The following is a 23,614-nucleotide window of genomic DNA, read 5'->3' on the forward strand; positions in this document are numbered from 1 at the left end:
GGCTGCGGCTCCAGCTCAGGTGTACTTTGTCTGCCCTGTTGAGGGCATAGCAAAGTACTGCAGTGCGCAGGTACCGGGCCTCTCTGACCTTTCCTGGCGACAGGGCAGACAAAGTACGCCTGCACTGGAGCCACAGTGTGAAGACAAGAAGAGGATGTCATCGTAAGAAGATGGGAGGCCCCGGATCGGACCGCGACAAAACATTTTAGATAACATTATGTGGAGTGATGAAGATTCTTTCAAATTATCTGGCCATATTAACAGACATAATTGTATTTACTGGTATAATGAGAACATGCATTTAACATTAGAGCACCAACTAAATGAGCCTGGTCTCAATGTTTGGGGGGTATTTCAAGTTTTGGTGTTTTTGGACCATTTTTTTTATGGAAGAGTCACAGGAGATAAGTATCTCGAAATTCTAATGAATCAAGTTGTTCCCCAGTTACAGCAACAGCCTTAGGGTTCTGTCACACTCTGCAACTTTCCAACAATCACGACCAGCGATACGACCTGGCCGTGATCATTGGAAAGTCATTGTGTGATCGCTGGGGAGCTGTCACACAGACAGCTCTCCAGCGACCAACGATGCCGAGGTCCCGGGTAACCAGGGTAAACATCGGGTTACTAAGCGCAGGGCCGCGCTTAGTAACCCGATGTTTACCGTGGTTACCAGCGTAAAAGTAAAAACAAACAAACCGTACATACTCACATTCCGGTGTCCTTCAGGTCCCTTGCCGTCTGCTTCCCTGATCGCTGCTGCGTGTCAGACACCGCGATATCGTATGGATATCGCTGGAACGTCACGGATCGTAAAGTCGTAGCGACCAAAGTGCCACTGTGTGACAGTACCCTAATTCAAATGACCTTTATTTCCAACAAGATTTGGCCCCTCTCATTATTCAAGAGTAGTCCGCGAGTATCTTGATGAAACATTTCCTAATAAATGGATTGGCCGAAGAGGCCCACTTGATTGGCCAGCACGTTCACCAGACTTGACCCCAATGGATTTTTTATTTTGGGGAGTACTCAAGGACAAAGTTTATAGTCGAAAACCAAAAAGTGTCAGTGATTTGAAAAATTACAAAAGAGATGCATTTCAAGAAATTAATACCCAAAGAGACTTGTGCAAAAATGTTTGTCAATGCGTAAGAGGCAGACTTCAAAGCTGTGCAAATTGTGATGGAAAACAGTTTGAGCACCTGTGTTGATAAAATTTAAGGACTTTTGTATTATTGTTCAGAATAAATTTTAATTGTCAATGTTATGCTTGTGTTAGTAAATATAATTTTATATATAAATCAAAATAAATGTTAATATTTTCTATCCACCTACTTTTGGTCCACTCTGGATGGATATATATATATTTATATATATATATATATATGTACGAGACTAGATGGTGGCCCAATTCTAACGCATCGGGTATTCTAGAATGCACAGCCACGTAGTATATATCACAGCCCACGTAGTATATAGCATAGCCACATAGTATATTGCACAGCCCACGCAGTATATAACACAGCCCACGCAGTATATTACACAGCCATGTAGTATATAGCACAGGCCACGTAGTATATTGCACAGCCCACGCAGTATATAACACAGCCCACGCAGTATATAACACAGCCACGTAGTATATAGCACAGCCACGTAGTATATAGCAGCCACATACTATATAACACAGGCCACGAAGTATATAACACTGCCCACGTAGTATAGAGTGGCCAGGCAGTATATAACACAGCCCACATAGTATATAACACAGGCCATGCAGTATATAACACTGCCCAGGTAGTATATAGCAGCCAGGCAGTATATAGCACAGCCCACGTAATATATAGCACAGCCCACGTAGTATATAGCACAGCCAACATAGTATATAACACAGCCCACGTAGTATATAATATGGCCCATGCAGTGTATATAACACAGCCCACGTAGTATATAACACGTAGTATATAACACAGCCATGCAGTATATAACACTGCCCACGTAGTATATAGCAGCTAGGCAGTATATAACTCAGCCCACGTAGTATATAACACAGGCCATGCAGTATAACACTGCCCACGTAGTATATAGCACAGCCCACATAGTATATAGCACAGTCCATGTAGTACATAGCACAGCCCACGTAGTATATAACACAGCCCACGCAGTATATAACACTGCCCACGCAGTATATAACACAGCTATGCAGTATATAACACTGCCCACATAGTATATAGCAGCCAGGCAGTATATAGCACAGCCCACGTAATATATAGCACAGCCCATGTAGTATATAACACAGCCCATGTAGTATATAATACAGGTCACGCAGTATATAACACAGCCCACGCAGTATACACTTGTGTGCAGAATTGATAAGCAAGTTGTATTTTGATCACATGATACTTTTTATACATGTTGTCCTACTCCAAGCTGTTCAAGCTTGAGAGCCAACTACCAATTAAGTAAATCAGGTGATGTGCATCTCTGTAATGAGGAGGGGTGTTGTTTAATGACATCGAAACCCTATAAAGGTGTGCTTAATTATTAGGCAACTACCTTTCCTTTGGCAAAATGGGTCAGAAGAGAAATTTGATGGGCTCTGAAAAGTCCAAAATTGTGAGATGTCTGGCAGAGGGATGCAGCAGTATTGAAATTGCCAAACTTTTGAAGCGTGATCACCGAACAATCAAGCATTTCATGGCAAATAGCCAACAGGGCAAAAAAGGCGCAAAATAACTGCCCACCAATAGAGGAAAATCAAGCATGAAGCTGCCAAGATGCCATTTGCCACCAGTTTTGCCATATTTCAGAGTTGCAACGTTACTGGAGTAACAAAAAGCACAAGGTGTGCGATACTCAGGGACATGGCCAAGGTAAGGAAGGCTGAAAAATGACCACCTTTAAACAAGAAACATAAGATAAAAAGTCAAGACTGGGCCAAGAAATATCTTAAGACTGACTTTTCAAAGGTTTTATGGACTGATGAAATGAGAGTGACTCTTGATGGGCCAGATGGATGGACCAGAGTCTGGATCAGTAAAGGGCAGAGAGCTCCACTCCGACTCAGACGCCAGCAAGGTGGAGGTGGGGTACTGGTATGGGCTGGTATCATCAAAGATGAACTTGTGGGACCTTTTCAGGTTGAGGATGGAGTGAAGCTCAACTCCGAGACCTACTGCCAGTTTCTGGAAGACAACTTCTTCAAGCAGTGGTACAGGAAAAAGTCGGTATCGTTCAAGAAAAACATGATTTTCATGCAGGACAATGCTCCATCACATGCCTCCAACTACTCCACAGCGTGGCTGGCCAGTAAAGGTCTCAAAGAAGAAAAAATAATGACATGACCCCCTTGTCCACCTGATCTTAACCCCATAGGCAGCATCAATAGTAAAAAGTTGGTCCGGGATGGGGCGACTCACTGGCACTGACTGGAGGGGAGTAGGGAGGGGGCACTGACTGGAGGAGAGTAGGGAGGGGCCAATTTGCGGCCGGACTAAGCCTGTCGCTGTCGCGACCAATCAGCGACGTGGGATTTCCTTTACAGACAGACAGACGGAAGTAACCCTTAGACGATTATATAGATAGATATGTATGTAGTTTATTTATGCAGATTTAAGAATAATGCAATGAATACAAAGGATTTTCTGGGTAAAATATATACATTATCAGTGAACTGGTGTTTAAATCCCGCGCCAATATCACTGATTGGTCACGGCCGGCCAAGTGCGATCAATCAGCGCAGCGGGGTTTAAATCTCGGGCCAATTCACGGCCGGACTGCGCCTGTCGCTGATTGGTCACGGCTGGCCGGGCACGACCAATCAGCGCAGTGGGGTTTAAATGCCAAGCCAATATCGCTGATTGGTCGTGGCCGGCTGGGCGCGACCAATCGGCGAAGCGTGGTTGAAATCCCGCGCCAATTCATGGCCGGACTGCGCCTGTCGCTGATTGGTTGCGGGCAGCTGGCGAGACCAATCAGCGACATGGGATTTCCGTTACAGACAAAAAGACAGAATTAGACGATTATATAGTAGATACCTGATGCGCTAGAATCGGGCCACCATCTAGTATTCATACAAACATTGGTGCTTACATTTATGTTTTAACTCATTGGACACACTGCCATTGTTTGTCTCCTGCCTTTATTTTAAGAGTCAAAACTTTATTAGTCATCTATCGCTGTATGACAGCTTGTTTTCTACAGGATGACTAAAAGTTTTCAAAGACACCATTTATTTTACCAAGTGATAAACTTAAAAATGGGGAACATTTTTATTCTCTCCCTTACACACTGTTCTCCATGTTGTTCTCTCCCTCACAGACTGTCCTCAATGTTATTCTCTCCCTCATACACTGTCCTCCATGTTATTCTCTCCCTCACAGACTGTCCTCCATGTTATTCTCTCCCTCACACACTGTCCTCCATGTTATTCTCTCCCTCACAGACTGCCTCCATGTTATTCTCTCCCTCACAGACTGTTCTCCATGTTATTCTCTCTCTCACAGACTGTCCTCCATGTTATTCTCTCCCTCACACAATGTCCTCCATGTTATTCTCTCCCTCACAGACTGTCCTCCATGTTATTCTCTCCCTCACAGACTGTCCTCCTTGTTATTCTCACCCTCACAGACTGTCCTCCATGTTATTCTCTCCATCACAGACTGTCCTTCATGTTATTCTCTCCCTCACACACTGTCCTCCATGTTATTCTGTCCCTCACACACTGTCCTCCATGTTATTCTCTCCCTGACAGACTGTCCTCCATGTTATTCTCTCAAACACACACTGTCCTCCATGTTATTTTTTCCCTCACAGACTGTCCTCCATGTTATTCTTTCCCTCACACACTGTCCTCCATGATATTCTTTCTTGTCACGGACTGTCGTCCATGTTATTCTCTCCCTCACGGACTGTCGTCCATGTTATTCTCTCCCTCACAGACTGTCCTCCATGTTATTCTCTCCCTCACAGACTGTTCTCCTTGTTATTCTCTCCCTCACAGACTGTCCTCCATGTTATTCTCTCCCTCACACACTGTCCTCCATGTTATACTCTCCCTCACAGACTGTCCTCCATGTTATTCTGTCCCTCACACACTGTCCTCCATGTTATTCTCTTCCTCACAGACTGTCCTCCATGTTATTCTCTCCCTCACAGACTGTCCTCCATGTTTTTCTCTCCCTGCCAGACTGTCCTTTATGTTATTGTTGCCCCCACAGACTGTCCTCCTTGTTATTCTCTCCCTCACACACTGTACTCCATGTTATTTTCTCCCTCACAGACTGTTCTCCATGTTATTCTCTCCCTCACAGACTGTCCTTCATGTTATTCTCTCCCTCACAGACTGTTCTCCATGTTATTCTCTCCCTCACAGACTGTCCTTCATGTTATTGTCGCCCTCACATACTGTCCTCCATGTTATTCTCTCCCTCACACACTGTCCTCCAGGTTATTTTCTCCCTCACAGACTGTCCTTCATGTTATTCTCTCCCTCACAGACTGTTCTCCATGTTATTCTCTCCCTCACAGACTGTCCTCAATGCTGTCCTCTCCCTCACAGACTGTCTTCCATGATATTTTCTCCCTCACACACTGTCCTCCATGTTATTCTCTCCCTCAAAGACAGTCTTCCATGTTATTCTCTCCATCACAGACTGTCCTCCATGTTATTCTCTCCATCACAGACTGTCCTTCATGTTATTCTCTCCCTCACACATTGTCCTCCATGTTATTGTCCCCCTCACACACAGTCCTCCATGTTATTTTCTCCCTCACACACTGTCCTCCATGTTATTCTGTCCCTCACACAATGTCCTCCATGTTATTCTCTCCCTGACAGACTGTCCTCCATGTTATTCTCTCAAACACACACTGTCCTCCATGTTATTTTTTCCCTCACAGACTGTCCTCCATGTTATTCTTTCCCTCACACACTGTCCTCCATGATATTCTCTCTTGTCACGGACTGTCGTCCATGTTATTCTCTCCCTCACAGACTGTCCTCCATGTTATTCTCTCCCTCACAGACTGTTCTCCTTGTTATTCTCTCCCTCACAGACTGTCCTCCATGTTATTCTCTCCCTCACACACTGTCCTCCATGTTATACTCTCCCTCACAGACTGTCCTCCATGTTATTCTCTCCCTCACACACTGTCCTCCATGTTATTCTCTTCCTCACAGACTGTCCTCCATGTTATTCTCTCCCTCACAGACTGTCCTCCATGTTTTTCTCTCCCTACCAGACTGTCCTTTATGTTATTGTCGCCCCCACAGACTGTCCTCCTTGTTATTCTCTCCCTCACACACTGTACTCCATGTTATTCTCTCCCTCACAGACTGTTCTCCATGTTATTCTCTCCCTCACAGACTGTCCTTCATGTTATTCTCTCCCTTACAGACTGTTCTCCATGTTATTCTCTCCCTCACAGACTGTCCTTCATGTTATTCTCTCCCTCACACACTGTCCTCCATGCTATTCTCTCCCTCACAGACTGTCCTCCATGCTATTCTCTCCCTCACAGACTGTCCTCCATGTTATTTTCTCCCTCATACACTGTCCTGCATGTTATTCTCTCCCTCACACACTGTCCTCCATGTTATTCTCTCCCTCACAGACTGTCCTCCATGTTATTTTTCCCTCACAAACTGTCCTTCATGTTATTCTCTGCCTCAGACTGTCCTCCATGTTATTCTCTCCCTGCCAGACTGTCCTTCATGTTATTGTCGCCCTCACAGACTGTACTCCATGTTATTCTCTCCCTCACACACTGTCCTCCATGTTATTCTCTCCCTCACAGACTGTCCTTCATGTTATTCTCTCCCTGACAGACTGTTCTCCATGTTATTCTCTCCCTCACAGACTATCCTCCATGCTATTCTCTCCCTCACAGACTGTCTTCCATGTTATTTTCTCCCTCACGCACTGTCCTCCAAGTTATTCTCTCCCTCACAGACTGTCCTCCTTGTTATTCTCACCCTCACAGACTGACCTCCATGTTATTCTCTCCATCACAGACTGCCCTCCATGTTATTCTCTCCCTCACACATTGTCCTCCATGTTATTGTCCCCCTCACACACTGTCCTCCATGTTATTTTCTCCCTCACACACTGTCCTCCATGTTATTCTGTCCCTCACACACTGTCCTCCATGTTATTTTTTCCCTCACAGACTGTCCTCCATGTTATTCTCTCCCTGACAGACTGTCCTCCATGTTATTCTCTCAAACACACACTGTCCTCCATGTTATTTTTTCCCTCACAGACTGTCCTCCATGTTATTCTTTCCCTCACGGACTGTCCTCCATGTTATTCTCTCTTGTCACGGACTGTCGTCCATGTTATTCTCTCCCTCACGGACTGTCGTCCATGTTGTTCTCTCCCTCACAGACTGTCCTCCATGTTATTCTCTCCCTCACAGACTGTTCTCCTTGTTATTCTCTCACTCACAGACTGTCCTCTATGTTATTCTCTCCCTCACTGTCATGTTCCCAATGGCAGGGAATTAAACACATAACACGGGCAAAAACAGGACGAGCTCTAGGGTGATGGAACCTGAGCTGACCGCGATCCTGAACCTCAACACTCAACTAACAGCAGCCGGGGAACGTTCCTGGGGGGACTCTAGACGTCTCGCGCCAGCCGGAGATCTAGCTACCCCTATCAGAAGAATCACAGACCTATCTTGCCTCCAGAGAAATATTCCCACAGAAATAGCAGCCCCCCACATATAATGACGGTGAAATGAGAGGAAGGCACAAACGTAGTTATGAAAACAGATTCAGCAAAATGAGGCCCGCTTAAGCTAGATAGCAGAGGATACAAAAGGTGAACTGCGCGGTCAGCTTAAAACCCTTCAAAATACCATCCTGAAATTACTTAAACTCATGTGCCAACTCATGGTACATGAGTGGTAATTTCAGCCCACTAGAGCAACCAGCAGCAGAGAATTACATATCTACAAGCTGGACTAAAAACATGAAAGCAAACATGAAACAGGGAAATCCAGACTTAGCTTGTCTTGATGGCCTAGGAGCAGGTAGCAAAGGTAACAGAGACACACTGATACATTGATAGCTGGCAAGGGAATGACAGGAAAGCCAGGTTAAATAGGAAACACCCAGCCTCTGATGGACAGGTGGAAACCAGAGACCGCAACTCACCAAAGTCACCCAGTACCAGTTGTAACCACCAGAGGGAGCCCAAAAACAGAATCCACAATACCTCACACACTGTCCTCCATGTTATTCTCTCCCTCACAGACTGTCCTCCTTGTTATTCTCTCCCTCACACACTGTACTCCATGTTATTTTCTCCCTCACAGACTGTTCTCCATGTTATTCTCTCCCTCAAAGACAGTCTTCCATGTTATTCTCTCCATCACAGACTGTCCTCCATGTTATTCTCTCCATCACAGACTGTCCTTCATGTTATTCTCTCCCTCACACATTGTCCTCCATGTTATTGTCCCCCTCACACACAGTCCTCCATGTTATTTTCTCCCTCACACACTGTCCTCCATGTTATTCTGTCCCTCACACAATGTCCTCCATGTTATTCTCTCCCTGACAGACTGTCCTCCATGTTATTCTCTCAAACACACACTGTCCTCCATGTTATTTTTTCCCTCACAGACTGTCCTCCATGTTATTCTTTCCCTCACACACTGTCCTCCATGATATTCTCTCTTGTCACGGACTGTCGTCCATGTTATTCTCTCCCTCACAGACTGTCCTCCATGTTATTCTCTCCCTCACAGACTGTTCTCCTTGTTATTCTCTCCCTCACAGACTGTCCTCCATGTTATTCTCTCCCTCACACACTGTCCTCCATGTTATACTCTCCCTCACAGACTGTCCTCCATGTTATTCTCTCCCTCACACACTGTCCTCCATGTTATTCTCTTCCTCACAGACTGTCCTCCATGTTATTCTCTCCCTCACAGACTGTCCTCCATGTTTTTCTCTCCCTACCAGACTGTCCTTTATGTTATTGTCGCCCCCACAGACTGTCCTCCTTGTTATTCTCTCCCTCACACACTGTACTCCATGTTATTCTCTCCCTCACAGACTGTTCTCCATGTTATTCTCTCCCTCACAGACTGTCCTTCATGTTATTCTCTCCCTTACAGACTGTTCTCCATGTTATTCTCTCCCTCACAGACTGTCCTTCATGTTATTCTCTCCCTCACACACTGTCCTCCATGCTATTCTCTCCCTCACAGACTGTCCTCCATGCTATTCTCTCCCTCACAGACTGTCCTCCATGTTATTTTCTCCCTCATACACTGTCCTGCATGTTATTCTCTCCCTCACACACTGTCCTCCATGTTATTCTCTCCCTCACAGACTGTCCTCCATGTTATTTTTCCCTCACAAACTGTCCTTCATGTTATTCTCTGCCTCAGACTGTCCTCCATGTTATTCTCTCCCTGCCAGACTGTCCTTCATGTTATTGTCGCCCTCACAGACTGTACTCCATGTTATTCTCTCCCTCACACACTGTCCTCCATGTTATTCTCTCCCTCACAGACTGTCCTTCATGTTATTCTCTCCCTGACAGACTGTTCTCCATGTTATTCTCTCCCTCACAGACTATCCTCCATGCTATTCTCTCCCTCACAGACTGTCTTCCATGTTATTTTCTCCCTCACGCACTGTCCTCCAAGTTATTCTCTCCCTCACAGACTGTCCTCCTTGTTATTCTCACCCTCACAGACTGACCTCCATGTTATTCTCTCCATCACAGACTGCCCTCCATGTTATTCTCTCCCTCACACATTGTCCTCCATGTTATTGTCCCCCTCACACACTGTCCTCCATGTTATTTTCTCCCTCACACACTGTCCTCCATGTTATTCTGTCCCTCACACACTGTCCTCCATGTTATTTTTTCCCTCACAGACTGTCCTCCATGTTATTCTCTCCCTGACAGACTGTCCTCCATGTTATTCTCTCAAACACACACTGTCCTCCATGTTATTTTTTCCCTCACAGACTGTCCTCCATGTTATTCTTTCCCTCACGGACTGTCCTCCATGTTATTCTCTCTTGTCACGGACTGTCGTCCATGTTATTCTCTCCCTCACGGACTGTCGTCCATGTTGTTCTCTCCCTCACAGACTGTCCTCCATGTTATTCTCTCCCTCACAGACTGTTCTCCTTGTTATTCTCTCACTCACAGACTGTCCTCTATGTTATTCTCTCCCTCACTGTCATGTTCCCAATGGCAGGGAATTAAACACATAACACGGGCAAAAACAGGACGAGCTCTAGGGTGATGGAACCTGAGCTGACCGCGATCCTGAACCTCAACACTCAACTAACAGCAGCCGGGGAACGTTCCTGGGGGGACTCTAGACGTCTCGCGCCAGCCGGAGATCTAGCTACCCCTATCAGAAGAATCACAGACCTATCTTGCCTCCAGAGAAATATTCCCACAGAAATAGCAGCCCCCCACATATAATGACGGTGAAATGAGAGGAAGGCACAAACGTAGTTATGAAAACAGATTCAGCAAAATGAGGCCCGCTTAAGCTAGATAGCAGAGGATACAAAAGGTGAACTGCGCGGTCAGCTTAAAACCCTTCAAAATACCATCCTGAAATTACTTAAACTCATGTGCCAACTCATGGTACATGAGTGGTAATTTCAGCCCACTAGAGCAACCAGCAGCAGAGAATTACATATCTACAAGCTGGACTAAAAACATGAAAGCAAACATGAAACAGGGAAATCCAGACTTAGCTTGTCTTGATGGCCTAGGAGCAGGTAGCAAAGGTAACAGAGACACACTGATACATTGATAGCTGGCAAGGGAATGACAGGAAAGCCAGGTTAAATAGGAAACACCCAGCCTCTGATGGACAGGTGGAAACCAGAGACCGCAACTCACCAAAGTCACCCAGTACCAGTTGTAACCACCAGAGGGAGCCCAAAAACAGAATCCACAACACCTCACACACTGTCCTCCATGTTATTCTCTCCCTCACAGACTGTCCTCCATGTTATTCTCTCCCTCACACACTGTCCTCCATGTTATTCTCTTCCTCACAGACTGTCCTCCATGTTATTTTTTCCCTCACAGACTGTCCTTCATGTTATTCTCTCCCTCATAGACTGTCCTCCATGTTTTTCTCTCCCTGCCAGACTGTCCTTCATGTTATTGTCGCCCTCACAGACTGTACTCCATGTTATTCTCTCCCTCACACACTGTCCTTCATGTTATTCTCTCCCTGACAGACTGTTCTCTATGTTATTCTCTCCCAAACAGACTATCCTCCATGCTATTCTCTCCCTCACAGACTGTCCTCCATGTTATTTTCTCCCTCACACACTATCCCCCATGTTATTCTCTCCCTCACAGACTGACCTCCATGTTATTCTCTCCCTCACAGACTGTCTTCCATGTTATTCTCTCCTTCACAGACTATCCTCCATTCTATTCTGTCCCTCACATACTGTCCTCCATGTTATTCTCTCCCTCACACACTGTCCTCCATGTTATTCTTTCCCTCACAGACTGTCCTCCATGTTATTCTCTCCCTCACAAACTGTCGTCCATGTTATTCTCTCCCTCACACACTGTCCTCCATGTTTTTCGCTCCCTCACACACTGTCCTCCATGTTATTCTTTCCCTCACAGACTGTCCTCCATGTTATTCTCTCAAACACACTGTCCTCCATGTTATTCTCTCCCTCACAGACTGTTATCTATGTTATTCTCTCCCTCACAGACTGTCCTTCATGTTATTGTCGCCCTCACATACTGTCCTCCATGTTATTCTCTCCCTCACACACTGTCCTCCAGGTTATTTTCTCCCTCACAGACTGTCCTTCATGTTATTCTCTCCCTCACACACTGTCCTCCATGTTATTCTCTTCCTCACAGACTGTCCTCCATGTTATTCTCTCCCTCACAGACTGTCCTCCATGTTTTTCTCTCCCTGCCAGACTGTCCTTTATGTTATTGTCGCCCCCACAGACTGTCCTTCTTGTTATTCTCTCCCTCACACACTGTACTCCATGTTATTCTCTCCCTCACAGACTTTTCTCCATGTTATTCTCTCCCTCACAGACTGTCCTTCATGTTATTCTCTCCCTCACAGACTGTTCTCCATGTTATTCTCTCCCTCACAGACTGTCCTTCATGTTATTCTCTCCCTCACACACTGTCCTCCATGCTATTCTCTCCCTCACAGACTGTCCTCCATGCTATTCTCTCCCTCACAGACTGTCCTCCATGTTATTTTCTCCCTCATACACTGTCCTGCATGTTATTCTCTCCCTCACACACTGTCCTCCATGTTATTCTCTCCCTCACAGACTGTCCTCCATGTTATTTTTCCCTCACAAACTGTCCTTCATGTTATTCTCTGCCTCAGACTGTCCTCCATGTTATTCTCTCCCTCACAGACTGTCCTTCATGTTATTCTCTCCCTGACAGACTGTTCTCCATGTTATTCTCTCCCTCACAGACTATCCTCCATGCTATTCTCTCCCTCACAGACTGTCTTCCATGTTATTTTCTCCCTCACGCACTGTCCTCCATGTTATTCTCTCCCTCACAGACTGTCCTCCTTGTTATTCTCACCCTCACAGACTGACCTCCATGTTATTCTCTCCATCACAGACTGTCCTCCATGTTATTCTCTCCCTCACACATTGTCCTCCATGTTATTGTCCCCCTCACACACTGTCCTCCATGTTATTTTCTCCCTCACACACTGTCCTCCATGTTATTCTGTCCCTCACACACTGTCCTCCATGTTATTTTTTCCCTCACAGACTGTCCTCCATGTTAATCTCTCCCTGACAGACTGCCCTCCATGTTATTCTCTCAAACACACACTGTCCTCCATGTTATTTTTTCCCTCACAGACTGTCCTCCATGTTATTCTTTCCCTCACGGACTGTCCTCCATGTTATTCTCTCTTGTCACGGACTGTCGTCCATGTTATTCTCTTCCTCACGGACTGTCGTCCATGTTATTCTCTCCCTCACAGACTGTCCTCCATGTTATTCTCTCCCTCACAGACAGTTCTCCTTGTTATTCTCTCCCTCACAGACTGTCCTCCATGTTATTCTCTCCCTCACACACTGTCCTCCATGTTATTCTCTCCCTCACAGACTGTCCTCCATGTTATTCTCTTCCTCACAGACTGTCCTCCATGTTATTTTTTCCCTCACAGACTGTCCTTCATGTTATTCTCTCCCTCATAGACTGTCCTTTATGTTTTTCTCTCCCTGCCAGACTGTCCTTCATGTTATTGTCGCCCTCACAGACTGTACTCCATGTTATTCTCTCCCTCACACACTGTCCTCCATGTTATTCTCTCCCTCACAGACTGTCCTTCGTGTTATTCTCTCCCTGACAGACTGTTCTCCATGTTATTCTCTCCCTCACAGACTTTCCTCCATGCTATTCTCTCCCTCACAGACTGTCCTCCATGTTATTTTCTCCCTCACACACTATCCCCATGTTATTCTCTCCCTCACAGACTGACCTCCATGTTATTCTCTCCCTCACAGACTGTCTTCCATGTTATTCTCTCCCTCACAGACTATCCTCCATTCTATTCTGTCCCTCACATACTGTCCTCCATGTTATTCTCTCCCTCACACACTGTCCTCCATGTTATTCTTTCCCTCACAGACTGTCCTCCATGTTATTCTCTCCCTCACAAACTGTCGTCCATGTTATTCTCTCCCTCACACACTGTCCTCCATGTTTTTCGCTCCCTCACACACTGTCCTCCATGTTATTCTTTCCCTCACAGACTGTCCTCCATGTTATTCTCTCAAACGCACTGTCCTCCATGTTATTCTCTCCCTCACAGACTGTCCTTCATGTTATTCTCTCCCTCACAGACTGTCCTTCATGTTATTCTCGTTCTAGTATATGTATTTAGTTTATTTATGAATGCTGATTGGTCGAGGCTGGCCAGGCGCTACCAATCAGCGACGAGGGATTTTGGTTTCAGACAAACAGACCCTTAGACAATTATATATATACTAGATGGTGTCCCGATTCTAACGCATCGGGGATTCTAGCATGCACAGCCATGTAGTATATAACACAGCCCACGTAGTATATAGCATAGCCACGTAGTATATTGCACAGCCCGTGCAGTATATAACAAAGCCCACGCAGTATATAACACAGCCACTTAGTATATAGCACAGGCCACGTAGTATATAGCACAGGCCACGTAGTATATTGCACAGCCCACGCAGTATATAACACAGCCCACGCAGTATATAACAGCCATGACGTATATAGCACAGCCACGTAGTATATAGCAGCCACATAGTATATAGCAGCCACATAGTATATAACACAGGCCACGCAGTATATAACACTGCCCATGTAGTATATAGCAGCCAGGCAGTATATAGCACAGCCCACGTAATATATAGCACAGCCCACGTAGTATATAACACAGCCCACGCAGTATATAAAACAGCCCACGTAGTATATAACACAGCCACCCAGTTTATAACACTGCACACGTAGTATATAGCAGCCAGGCAGTATATAACACAGCCCACGTGGTATATAACACAGGCCATGCAGTACATGACACTGCCCATGTAGTATATAGCAGCCAGGCAGTATATAGCACATAGTATATAGCACAGCCCACGTAGCAAATAACACAGCCCACACAGTATATAACACAGCCCACATAGTATATAACGCAGCCACACAGTATATAACACTGCCCACATAGTATGTAGCAGCCAGGCAGTATATAGCACAGCCCATGTAATATGTAGCACAGCCCACATAGTATATAGCACAGCGCATGTAGTATATAACACAGCCACGTAGTATATAACACAGCCCACGAAGTATATAACACAGCCCATGCAATATATAACACAGCCCACGTAGTATATAACACAGCCACGCAGTATATAACACTGCCCATGTAGTATATAGCAACCAGGCAGTATATAGCACAGCCCACATAATATATAGCACAGCCCACGTAGTATATAGCACAGCCCACGTAGTATATAACACAGCCCACGTAGTATATAACACAGCCCACGCAGTATATAAAACAGCCCACGTAGTATATAGCACAGCCCATGTAGTATATAACACAGCCCACGTAGTATATAACACAGGCCACGCAGTATACAACACAGCCTATGCAGTATAGAACACAGCCCACGTAGTGTATAGCAGTGTGGGCACCATATCCCTGTTAAAAAAAATAATTAAAATAAAAAATAGTTATATACTCACCCTCCCTCGTCCACCGAAACTGTCCCGACGCGCGCATCGGTGGATGTCGGAAGGAGAGAATAGCACAATTTTTTATTTTTTTATTTTTAACATTATATCTTTTTACTATTGATGCTGCATAAGCAGCATCAATAGTAAAAAGTTGGTCCGGGATGGGGCGACACAGTGGCACTGACTGGAGGGGAGTTGGGAGGGGGCACTGACTGGAGGAGAGTAGGCAGGGGTCAATTCGTGGCCGGACTAAGCCTGTTGCTTAATCAGCGACACAGGATTTCCGTTACAGACAGACAGGCGGAAGTACCCCTTAGACGATAATATAGATAGATTTATATATATATATATATATATATATATATATATATATATATATATATATATATATATATATATATATATATATATACACTCACCGGCCACTTTATTAGGTACACCTGTCCAACTTCTTGTTAACACTTAATTTCTAATCAGCCAATCACATGGCGGCAACTCAGTGCATTTAGGCATGTAGACATGGTCAAGACAATCTCCTGCAGTTCAAACCGAGCATCAGTATGGGGAAGAAAGGTGATTTGAGTGCCTTTGAACGTGGCATGGTTGTTGGTGCCAGAAGGGCTGGTCTGAGTATTTCAGAAACTGCTGATCTACTGGGATTTTCACGCACAACCATCTCTAGGGTTTACAGAGAATGGTCCGAAAAAGAAAAAAAATCCAGTGAGCGGCAGTTCTGTGGGCAGAAATGCCTTGTTGATGCCAGAGGTCAGAGGAGAATGGGCAGACTGGTTCGAGCTGATAGAAAGGCAACAGCGACTCAAATCGCCACCCGTTACAACCAAGGTAGGCCTAAGAGCATCTCTGAACGCACAGTGCGTCAAACTTTGAGGCAGATGGGCTACAGCAGCAGAAGACCACACCGGGTACCACTCCTTTCAGCTAAGAACAGGAAACTGAGGCTACAATTTGTACAAGCTCATCGAAATTGGACAGTAGAAGATTGGAAAAACGTTGCTTGGTCTGATGAGTCTCGATTTCTGCTGCGACATTCGGATGGTAGGGTCAGAATTTGGCGTAAACAACATGAAAGCATGGATCCATCCTGCCTTGTATGGAGCATCTTTGGGATGTGCAGCCGACAAATCTGCGGCAACCGTGTGATGCCATCATGTCAATATGGACCAAAATCTCTGAGGAATGCTTCCAGCACCTTGTTGAATCTATGCCATGAAGAATTGAGGCAGTTCTGAAGGCAAAAGGGGGTCCAACCCGTTACTAGCATGGTGTACCTAATAAAGTGGCCGGTGAGTGTATATATATATATACTGTATATACAGTGGGGCAAAAAAGTATTTAGTCAGTCAGCAATAGTGCAAGTTCCACCACTTAAAAAGATGAGAGGCGTCTGTAATTTACATCATAGTTAGACCTCAACTATGGGAGACAAACTGAGAAATAAAAATCAAGAAAATCACATTGTCTGTTTTTTCATTTTATTTGCATATTATGGTGGAAAATAAGTATTTGGTCAGAAACAAACAATCAAGATTTCTGGCTCTCACAGACCTGTAACTTCTTCTTTAAGAGTCTCCTCTTTCCTCCACTCATTACCTGTAGTAATGGCACCTGTTTAAACTTGTTATCAGTATAAAAAGACACCTGTGCACACCCTCAAACAGTCTGACTCCAAACTATGGTGAAGACCAAAGAGCTGTCAAAGGACACCAGAAACAAAATTGTAGCCCTGCACCAGGCTGGGAAGACTGAATCTGCAATAGCCAACCAGCTTGGAGTGAATAAATCAACAGTGGGAGCAATAATTAGAAAATGGAAGACATTCAAGACCACTGATAATCTCCCTCGATCTGGGGCTCCACGCAAAATCCCACCCCGTGGGGTCAGAATGATCACAAGAACGGTGAGCAAAAATCCCAGAACCACGTGGGGGGACCTAGTGAATGAACTGCAGAGAGCTGGGACCAATGTAACAAGGCCTACCATAAGTAACACACTACGCCACCATGGACTCAGATCCTGCAGTGCCAGACGTGTCCCACTGATTAAGCCAGTACATGTCCGGGCCCGTCTGAAGTTTGCTAGAGAGCATTTGGATGATCCAGAGGAGTTTTGGGAGAATGTCCTATGGTCTGATGAAACCAAACTGGAACTGTTTGGTAGAAACACAACTTGTCGTGTTTGGAGGAAAAAGAATACTGAGTTGCATCCATCAAACACCATACCTACTGTAAAGCATGGTGGTGGAAACATCATGCTTTGGGGCTGTTTCTCTGCAAAGGGGCCAGGACGACTGATCCGGGTACATGAAAGAATGAATGGGGCCATGTATCGTGAGATTTTGAGTGCAAACCTCCTTCCATCAGCAAGGGCATTGAAGATGAAACGTGGCTGGGTCTTTCAACATGACAATGATCCAAAGCACACCGCCAGGGCAACGAAGGAGTGGCTTCGTAAGAAGCATTTCAAGGTCCTGGAGTGGCCTAGCCAGTCTCCAGATCTCAACCCTATAGAAAACCTTTGGAGGGAGTTGAAAGTCCGTGTTGCCAAGCGAAAAGCCAAAAACATCACTGCTCTAGAGGAGATCTGCATGGAGGAATGGGCCAACATACCAACAACAGTGTGTGGCAACCTTGTGAAGACTTACAGAAAACGTTTGACCTCTGTCATTGCCAACAAAGGATATATTACAAAGTATTGAGATGAAATTTTGTTTCTGACCAAATACTTATTTTCCACCATAATATGCAAATAAAATGATAAAAAAACAGACAATGTGATTTTCTGGATTTTTTTTTCTCAGTTTGTCTCTCATAGTTGAGGTCTACCTATGATGTAAATTACAGACGCCTCTCATCTTTTTAAGTGGTGGAACTTGCACTATTGCTGAATGACTAAATACTTTTTTGCCCCACTGTATATAATAAAAAAAGGGATGCATCATGAAAAAAAAGGAAAAAAGTGGACTTTATTGCCCAATGGCGTGGTGACATTTCTGATATATTACACTGGTCAACAGCATTTTTGGTGCCAAAGATATTTCATCGAATTTAGGGTATTTTTGGGGTGCTGATTCTGAATATGTCATCAGTTTTGCCAGATTGGCTCACGTTTTTGAGATTTTTGGTATCTTATTTATAGCACTTGTTGGTAAATGCGACGCATCATCTCATTAATTTCTTTGGATTAGTACTTGAACTGAGCAGTTCTCAATATAGTTTTGTGTTAATTAGTGTTCTAAAAGTTTGTTCATAGCTTGATTTTTGCACTAACTTTATGTTGTTGTCTGTTTTCCAGTGAAAAGCATGAACTCATCAAGAAGAAGTTGTCTTAACGATCCAGACTCATTCTGTTACATTTGTGGTGAATACACACTGCCAAAACATAGAAGAAACATAACAGACTTCGTAAAAAAAGTGTATTTTGCCTATTTTGGGGTTATGCTTGGGGACCAAGACAAGTTTTGGGCACCACACATAGTGTGCAAAGCATGTATCGAATTATTACGAAAATGGAGCAAAGGACAAAGAAAAAGCTTCAAATTTGGTGTTCCAATGGTGTGGAGAGAGCCAAAAAATCATCATGATGACTGTTATTTATGGTAAACACAGGTACAGGCACATCTTCACAATGAGGGACAGGCCTTCTTGCAGATTCCATGTTACTCCCATTTTCGTTTCTTATGCTTATTGAATCCTTGCACTTGCACTGCACAGAAATAACAGTCGTCATCATGATGTTGTTGATGACAACAACATAAAGTTAGTGCAAAAATCAAGCTATGAACAAACTTTTAGAACACTAATTAACACAAAACTATATTGAGAACTGCTCAGTTCAAGTACTAATCCAAAGAAATTAATGAGATGATGCGTCGCATTTACCAACAAGTGCTATAAATAAGATACCAAAAATGTCAAAAACTTGAGCCAATCTGGCAAAACTGATGACATATTCAGAATCAGCACCCCAAAAATACCCCAAATTCATTAAAATATTTTGGACACCAGAAAAAAATTTTTTTTTGTTGACCTGTGTTATCCTTTCTCAAGCAGTGAACACATTAGTGGTACATATTTATATAGGGTGCACATACATTTCTCATTAATAAATTTAGTTTCTTTGTGCTTTCGTGCATATTTAAACCATCTTTTCAGATTCATTATTTATGACTTTAATCATATTGTGCAGCGTGATTTATGATTAAAATATACTTAATAATCAATCAAGCAAATTCAGGTGTCCCATCTTTATGAAACAAGATTAAAACACACTCACATTTGTATATTTTTCCATGCACGCCAAGTCCTCGGCATCCTCATGAATTCACTGCGCATGTCTGAGACGTCTATATCAATTACCCATGGTGCTTAGAGCTGCAAATACGCAAAGCGGCTCTGAGGATCGCGGCACCATATTTGTTAAGGTAAATGGCTGTATAACTAGCACAGAAGTATATAACTACATAAAAATTACATGCACAAGGGCTATTGCATCACCATGAAGGTGATTAATATATATATATATTTGTGTATATAGTGTATTTAAGTTACTTATGTTAGTAAACTATAGCTGTTTACTTACTGTATATCTTTTGTATCTTCAAAGTGAGGGTGACTGGTGGGAAGCACGATCACTGCGTTCTGGAGAAGCAGGATACATCCCCAGTAACTATGTGGCTCCCATAGATTCAATTCAAGCAAAAGAGTGAGTATAGTAGTAGTGTATAGTACACTATAGGCTGTGAAAAATAGAACCCTGCCTGTCTTGTGAGGTTTCTACAGGGCAATGATTATTTTGCCTATTTCATTAACCCCTTACCTCTGCTGCCATTTTGCATTTTTCTGTTTACATTTTTACACCCCTTTCTTCCAATAGCCGTAACTTTTTTATTTTTCCATCAGCTTAGTCAATGGATGGCAAGCCAGGGCCGTGGGGTACACGGTACCGGGTCCAGGCGCAATTAAAGGGGTGGTCACGGTGGCAGCGACCCGGAACGTGGCCCTGGGCACTCAAGTAAAATGGGAAAAGGTCTTTTAGAGGAGTTGTGATATAGTATGTGTTCATGATGCCACCTGTGGTTCTCGGACAGAGGGGACCGACGCTGCTTAAAGGGGTCCCCTGGGGTGATGTTACTGCAGCAAAGATGGTGACGCTTCCCACAGGTGAAGCAGGGTCCCCAGGGCTCCCAATGTGCTGGGCAGGGAAGGTGTATGCCAGCAAATAAATGGAGGACACAAAGTTGTAGTGTCTTTACCTGGTTTACTGGTTGTAAGCAGCCGCAGTCCAGGGTACCAGCAACAGGTGGTGATATGGTCCAGCCGACCTGGAGGCAAAGGTAGATCCCTCTCCCAGGGCAGGTCCGTAAGCCTTCCAACTCGCACTCGTATGCGAGGTCCTTCCTGCCTGTCCCTTCTGCACAAAGTCCTCTCTCTCCTGTCCTGGGACAGTTACCTGTATGGTGGGCAGTGTGAGCCTTTTTATAGGGTCTCTGTCACGACCCGGGCTCTCAGTGTACTGCTGCACCTTCAGGTATGGGTGCGGGCAAATTACATAAAGTCCTATGCCCTCCGGTTCTGCTGTGCGACCTGGAGTACAACACAGTCTCGGGCTCCTGTTGCCATGTTCCTGCGCTTCGGCTCAGAAGGTGCTCAGTCACAGTTTCCCTCCAAGCCCTTTTCTGCTCCTGTGCTTCTACCCTCAGATGCTCACTACAATTCAACCCTTCAGGTTATCTTTCTTTCCTGGAGCTGCAGCTCACACGTGGCAGCATGGCCCCACTGTCTGCTCTCACTCCTCTCTCTTCCTCTGATGTGTGTTCTGATCTTACTGTGGAACTTACATGGAAACACCATCATTTGGTGCATTCTCAATTTGTATAAAGGCTATTTTTTTGCTTTCTGTCAGTCATTCTGTGTCTACAGGGAGTGTAATATATTTAATTATTTTAAATATCTCCATTCCCATAGGTGGTTCTTTGGTAAACTTGGAAGAAAGGATGCAGAGAGGCAATTGTTGAGTGAAGGCAATACTCAAGGAAGTTTCCTGATCAGAGAAAGTGAAACTACAAAGGGTGAGCGACAATCCTAAAAATATGGGTGGTAGCGGATCATGGTTTAGGAAGGCCGGGAATAAATAAACACACTTGAATATGTCATCTATATCCTATGTAGTATAAAAGAGAAATACATAGATAACCAATTCCATTGTGTATCCTATTGGAATTAAAACCTATAACATGATGCACAATGCATGTCAAAGAAACAATATAAATTCTATTAATTAAATCACAAAATAGCAATAATTTCAAAAATTTGAAAAAAGTGAAAAAAACCCTCAGTAAGGTAGAGGATAAAATGCGCAGAAAGTGCAAAATTTGAATTTTGCCAGTGAAACCCTATCACGGTGTACTACACATGATTTTTCATCAAATATTTGATCTTGTTTATAAGTTTGTAAGCATTTGGCACTTTACCTTATTTTTTATGAATTTGGACAGTTACCTCAATGATGTTGTACAATTCGGACCTTTTTTACTGAAGTTACAATATTTATTGTTATTTGGACATTAAACTCCCTTATTCATTTTCTTTCCAGTCTTGTCTGTAAATTCATGTTCATAATCATTGGGTCTGGACTGATCTTGGTTTACCATCTCAAGTTTAATCATTAGATAAATATAATTCTTGGATTTTACCATTACTATTGTACTTACCTGACTTAATCATCCATCGTATTATTATTTCATGCATACATATGTGTATAGATCACTTTTTGTTATTTTTTTGTAAACCCACCTCCTGTGCATTTTATCCTTTATCTGGTTGAGTTTTTTCACTTTTTTCAATTTTTTTTAATCTTTGCTATTTCATGATTTAATTAATAAAATTTATGTTGTTTCTTTGACATGCGTTGTGCATCATGTTATAGGTTTTATATCCTATGTAGGCCATAGATGGTCCTGTATGACACCAATGAACAAAGATATTAGAAATTTTATTTTAGTTAGGTCACATGATCCTTGTTTTAGGAAGATTGAAAATACAGGGAAGGGTGCTCCTTAGTGTAATATTGCAAATGATAAGAACAAAATAATTATAGAGGATGTCCTCTTATGTATTGGAGTTGCACTGTGCATACAATCATTATAGTTTGTCGCAAGTATAGATCTCCACGTCAACTCAACATTCCTGCAGAAGGAATCCCAGTCTCATATCGGGAGGATGGGGAAGAGAACAGATACATATAGGTTCAACCAAGATCAACTGCAATGGTTCTGCAATCTGAGTGTGCTGTTTGTCGATCCTAAACGCAGGAATCTTTCTCAGGCATAAAATTTAGGCTACTTTCAGACATAGCGCATTTTTGAGCGCTATTTTGCGGGCGCTTTTCAAAAATGCGCAATGTCATTTTCGTCTGCCGGCAAAGTGAATGAGAAATTCACTTTGCCGTTCAGACACACCGCAAAAAAACGCGGCGCTTTTGTCTGCAAACACGCCGGCGTAAAAAGAATTGACATGTCAATTCTTTACGCAGCGGCGTGTCTGCGTATCCCCCTAGGGCCCCATAATACCGTCCACACACAGCGCCTTTGTCCTGGGTGGCGGCGTCTTTGTACGGAGGGGTTGACACCCAGGACCGGACGTGACGTCGGACAGGAAGAGGGAAGCCCCCGCCCCCCAGTGAAGCAGCATGGAGTCCAACAGAATGAGCATAAACGTGGGGCTGCTGATCGATTTGGTATGTGTGTGTGTATGTGTGTGCGTGTGTGTGTGCCTGTGTGTGTGTGTGCGTGTGTCTGTGTGTGTGTGCGTGTCCCCATGCGACGCTAGTGCCACCATTGTGCTAAGTCGCCGTATGGGACTACTACTCCCATCCGGTATTAGGATGGGAGAGTTGTCCCTGTGTCCGGCGACTTAGCACAATTGTAAAGTTACACAAAACACACAATACACATACATGACACACAGTACAGTACATACAACACATAACATAGAGTATATACTCACCAACAGCACACTTGTAGGCGAAGCCCTCGATCCTCCAGGAAAAAATCCAAAAATAATAAACCAAATTCATACTCCCTGTCCGCAGAATCCATAAAACGAGTGTCCCACGCCGATCCCCTGCTCTCCGGCGATACACTGCCAGGAGCGAAGCTCCTGGCAGTGTATCGCGTACTGTCCCGGAGTTCAATGGCTCCGGCGTCTCGGTTAACAGCAGTACAGCTGCGTTGAACTTTCCCACGCAGCACTGCCGTTAAGCGAGAGTGCCGGGGTCAATGACCGCCGGTAAACTCGCTCGCGCATGCGCAGTGACACACCGACAGGAACTATGGCTCCTGTCAGTGTGTTGCT

The 23,614-nt window shown here is 44.2% G+C and overlaps 1 protein-coding gene across 3 annotated transcripts in view; it reads left to right on the top strand.

The window, feature by feature from the left end:
- FGR (FGR proto-oncogene, Src family tyrosine kinase) overlaps positions 1-23,614 on the top strand; it is an 833,064-nt gene that overhangs the window by 418,014 nt on the left and 391,436 nt on the right. For all 3 annotated transcript variants that reach the window (XM_077295665.1, XM_077295664.1, XM_077295666.1), the window contains exons 4-5: positions 19,866-19,964; positions 21,227-21,330. In XM_077295665.1, coding sequence (XP_077151780.1) covers positions 19,866-19,964; positions 21,227-21,330 — 203 coding nt within the window. The remainder of the gene's footprint in view (positions 1-19,865; positions 19,965-21,226; positions 21,331-23,614) is intronic.

The sequence above is a fragment of the Ranitomeya variabilis genome, chromosome 3, assembly GCF_051348905.1.
Source record: "Ranitomeya variabilis isolate aRanVar5 chromosome 3, aRanVar5.hap1, whole genome shotgun sequence".
NCBI lineage: Eukaryota > Metazoa > Chordata > Amphibia > Anura > Dendrobatidae > Ranitomeya > Ranitomeya variabilis.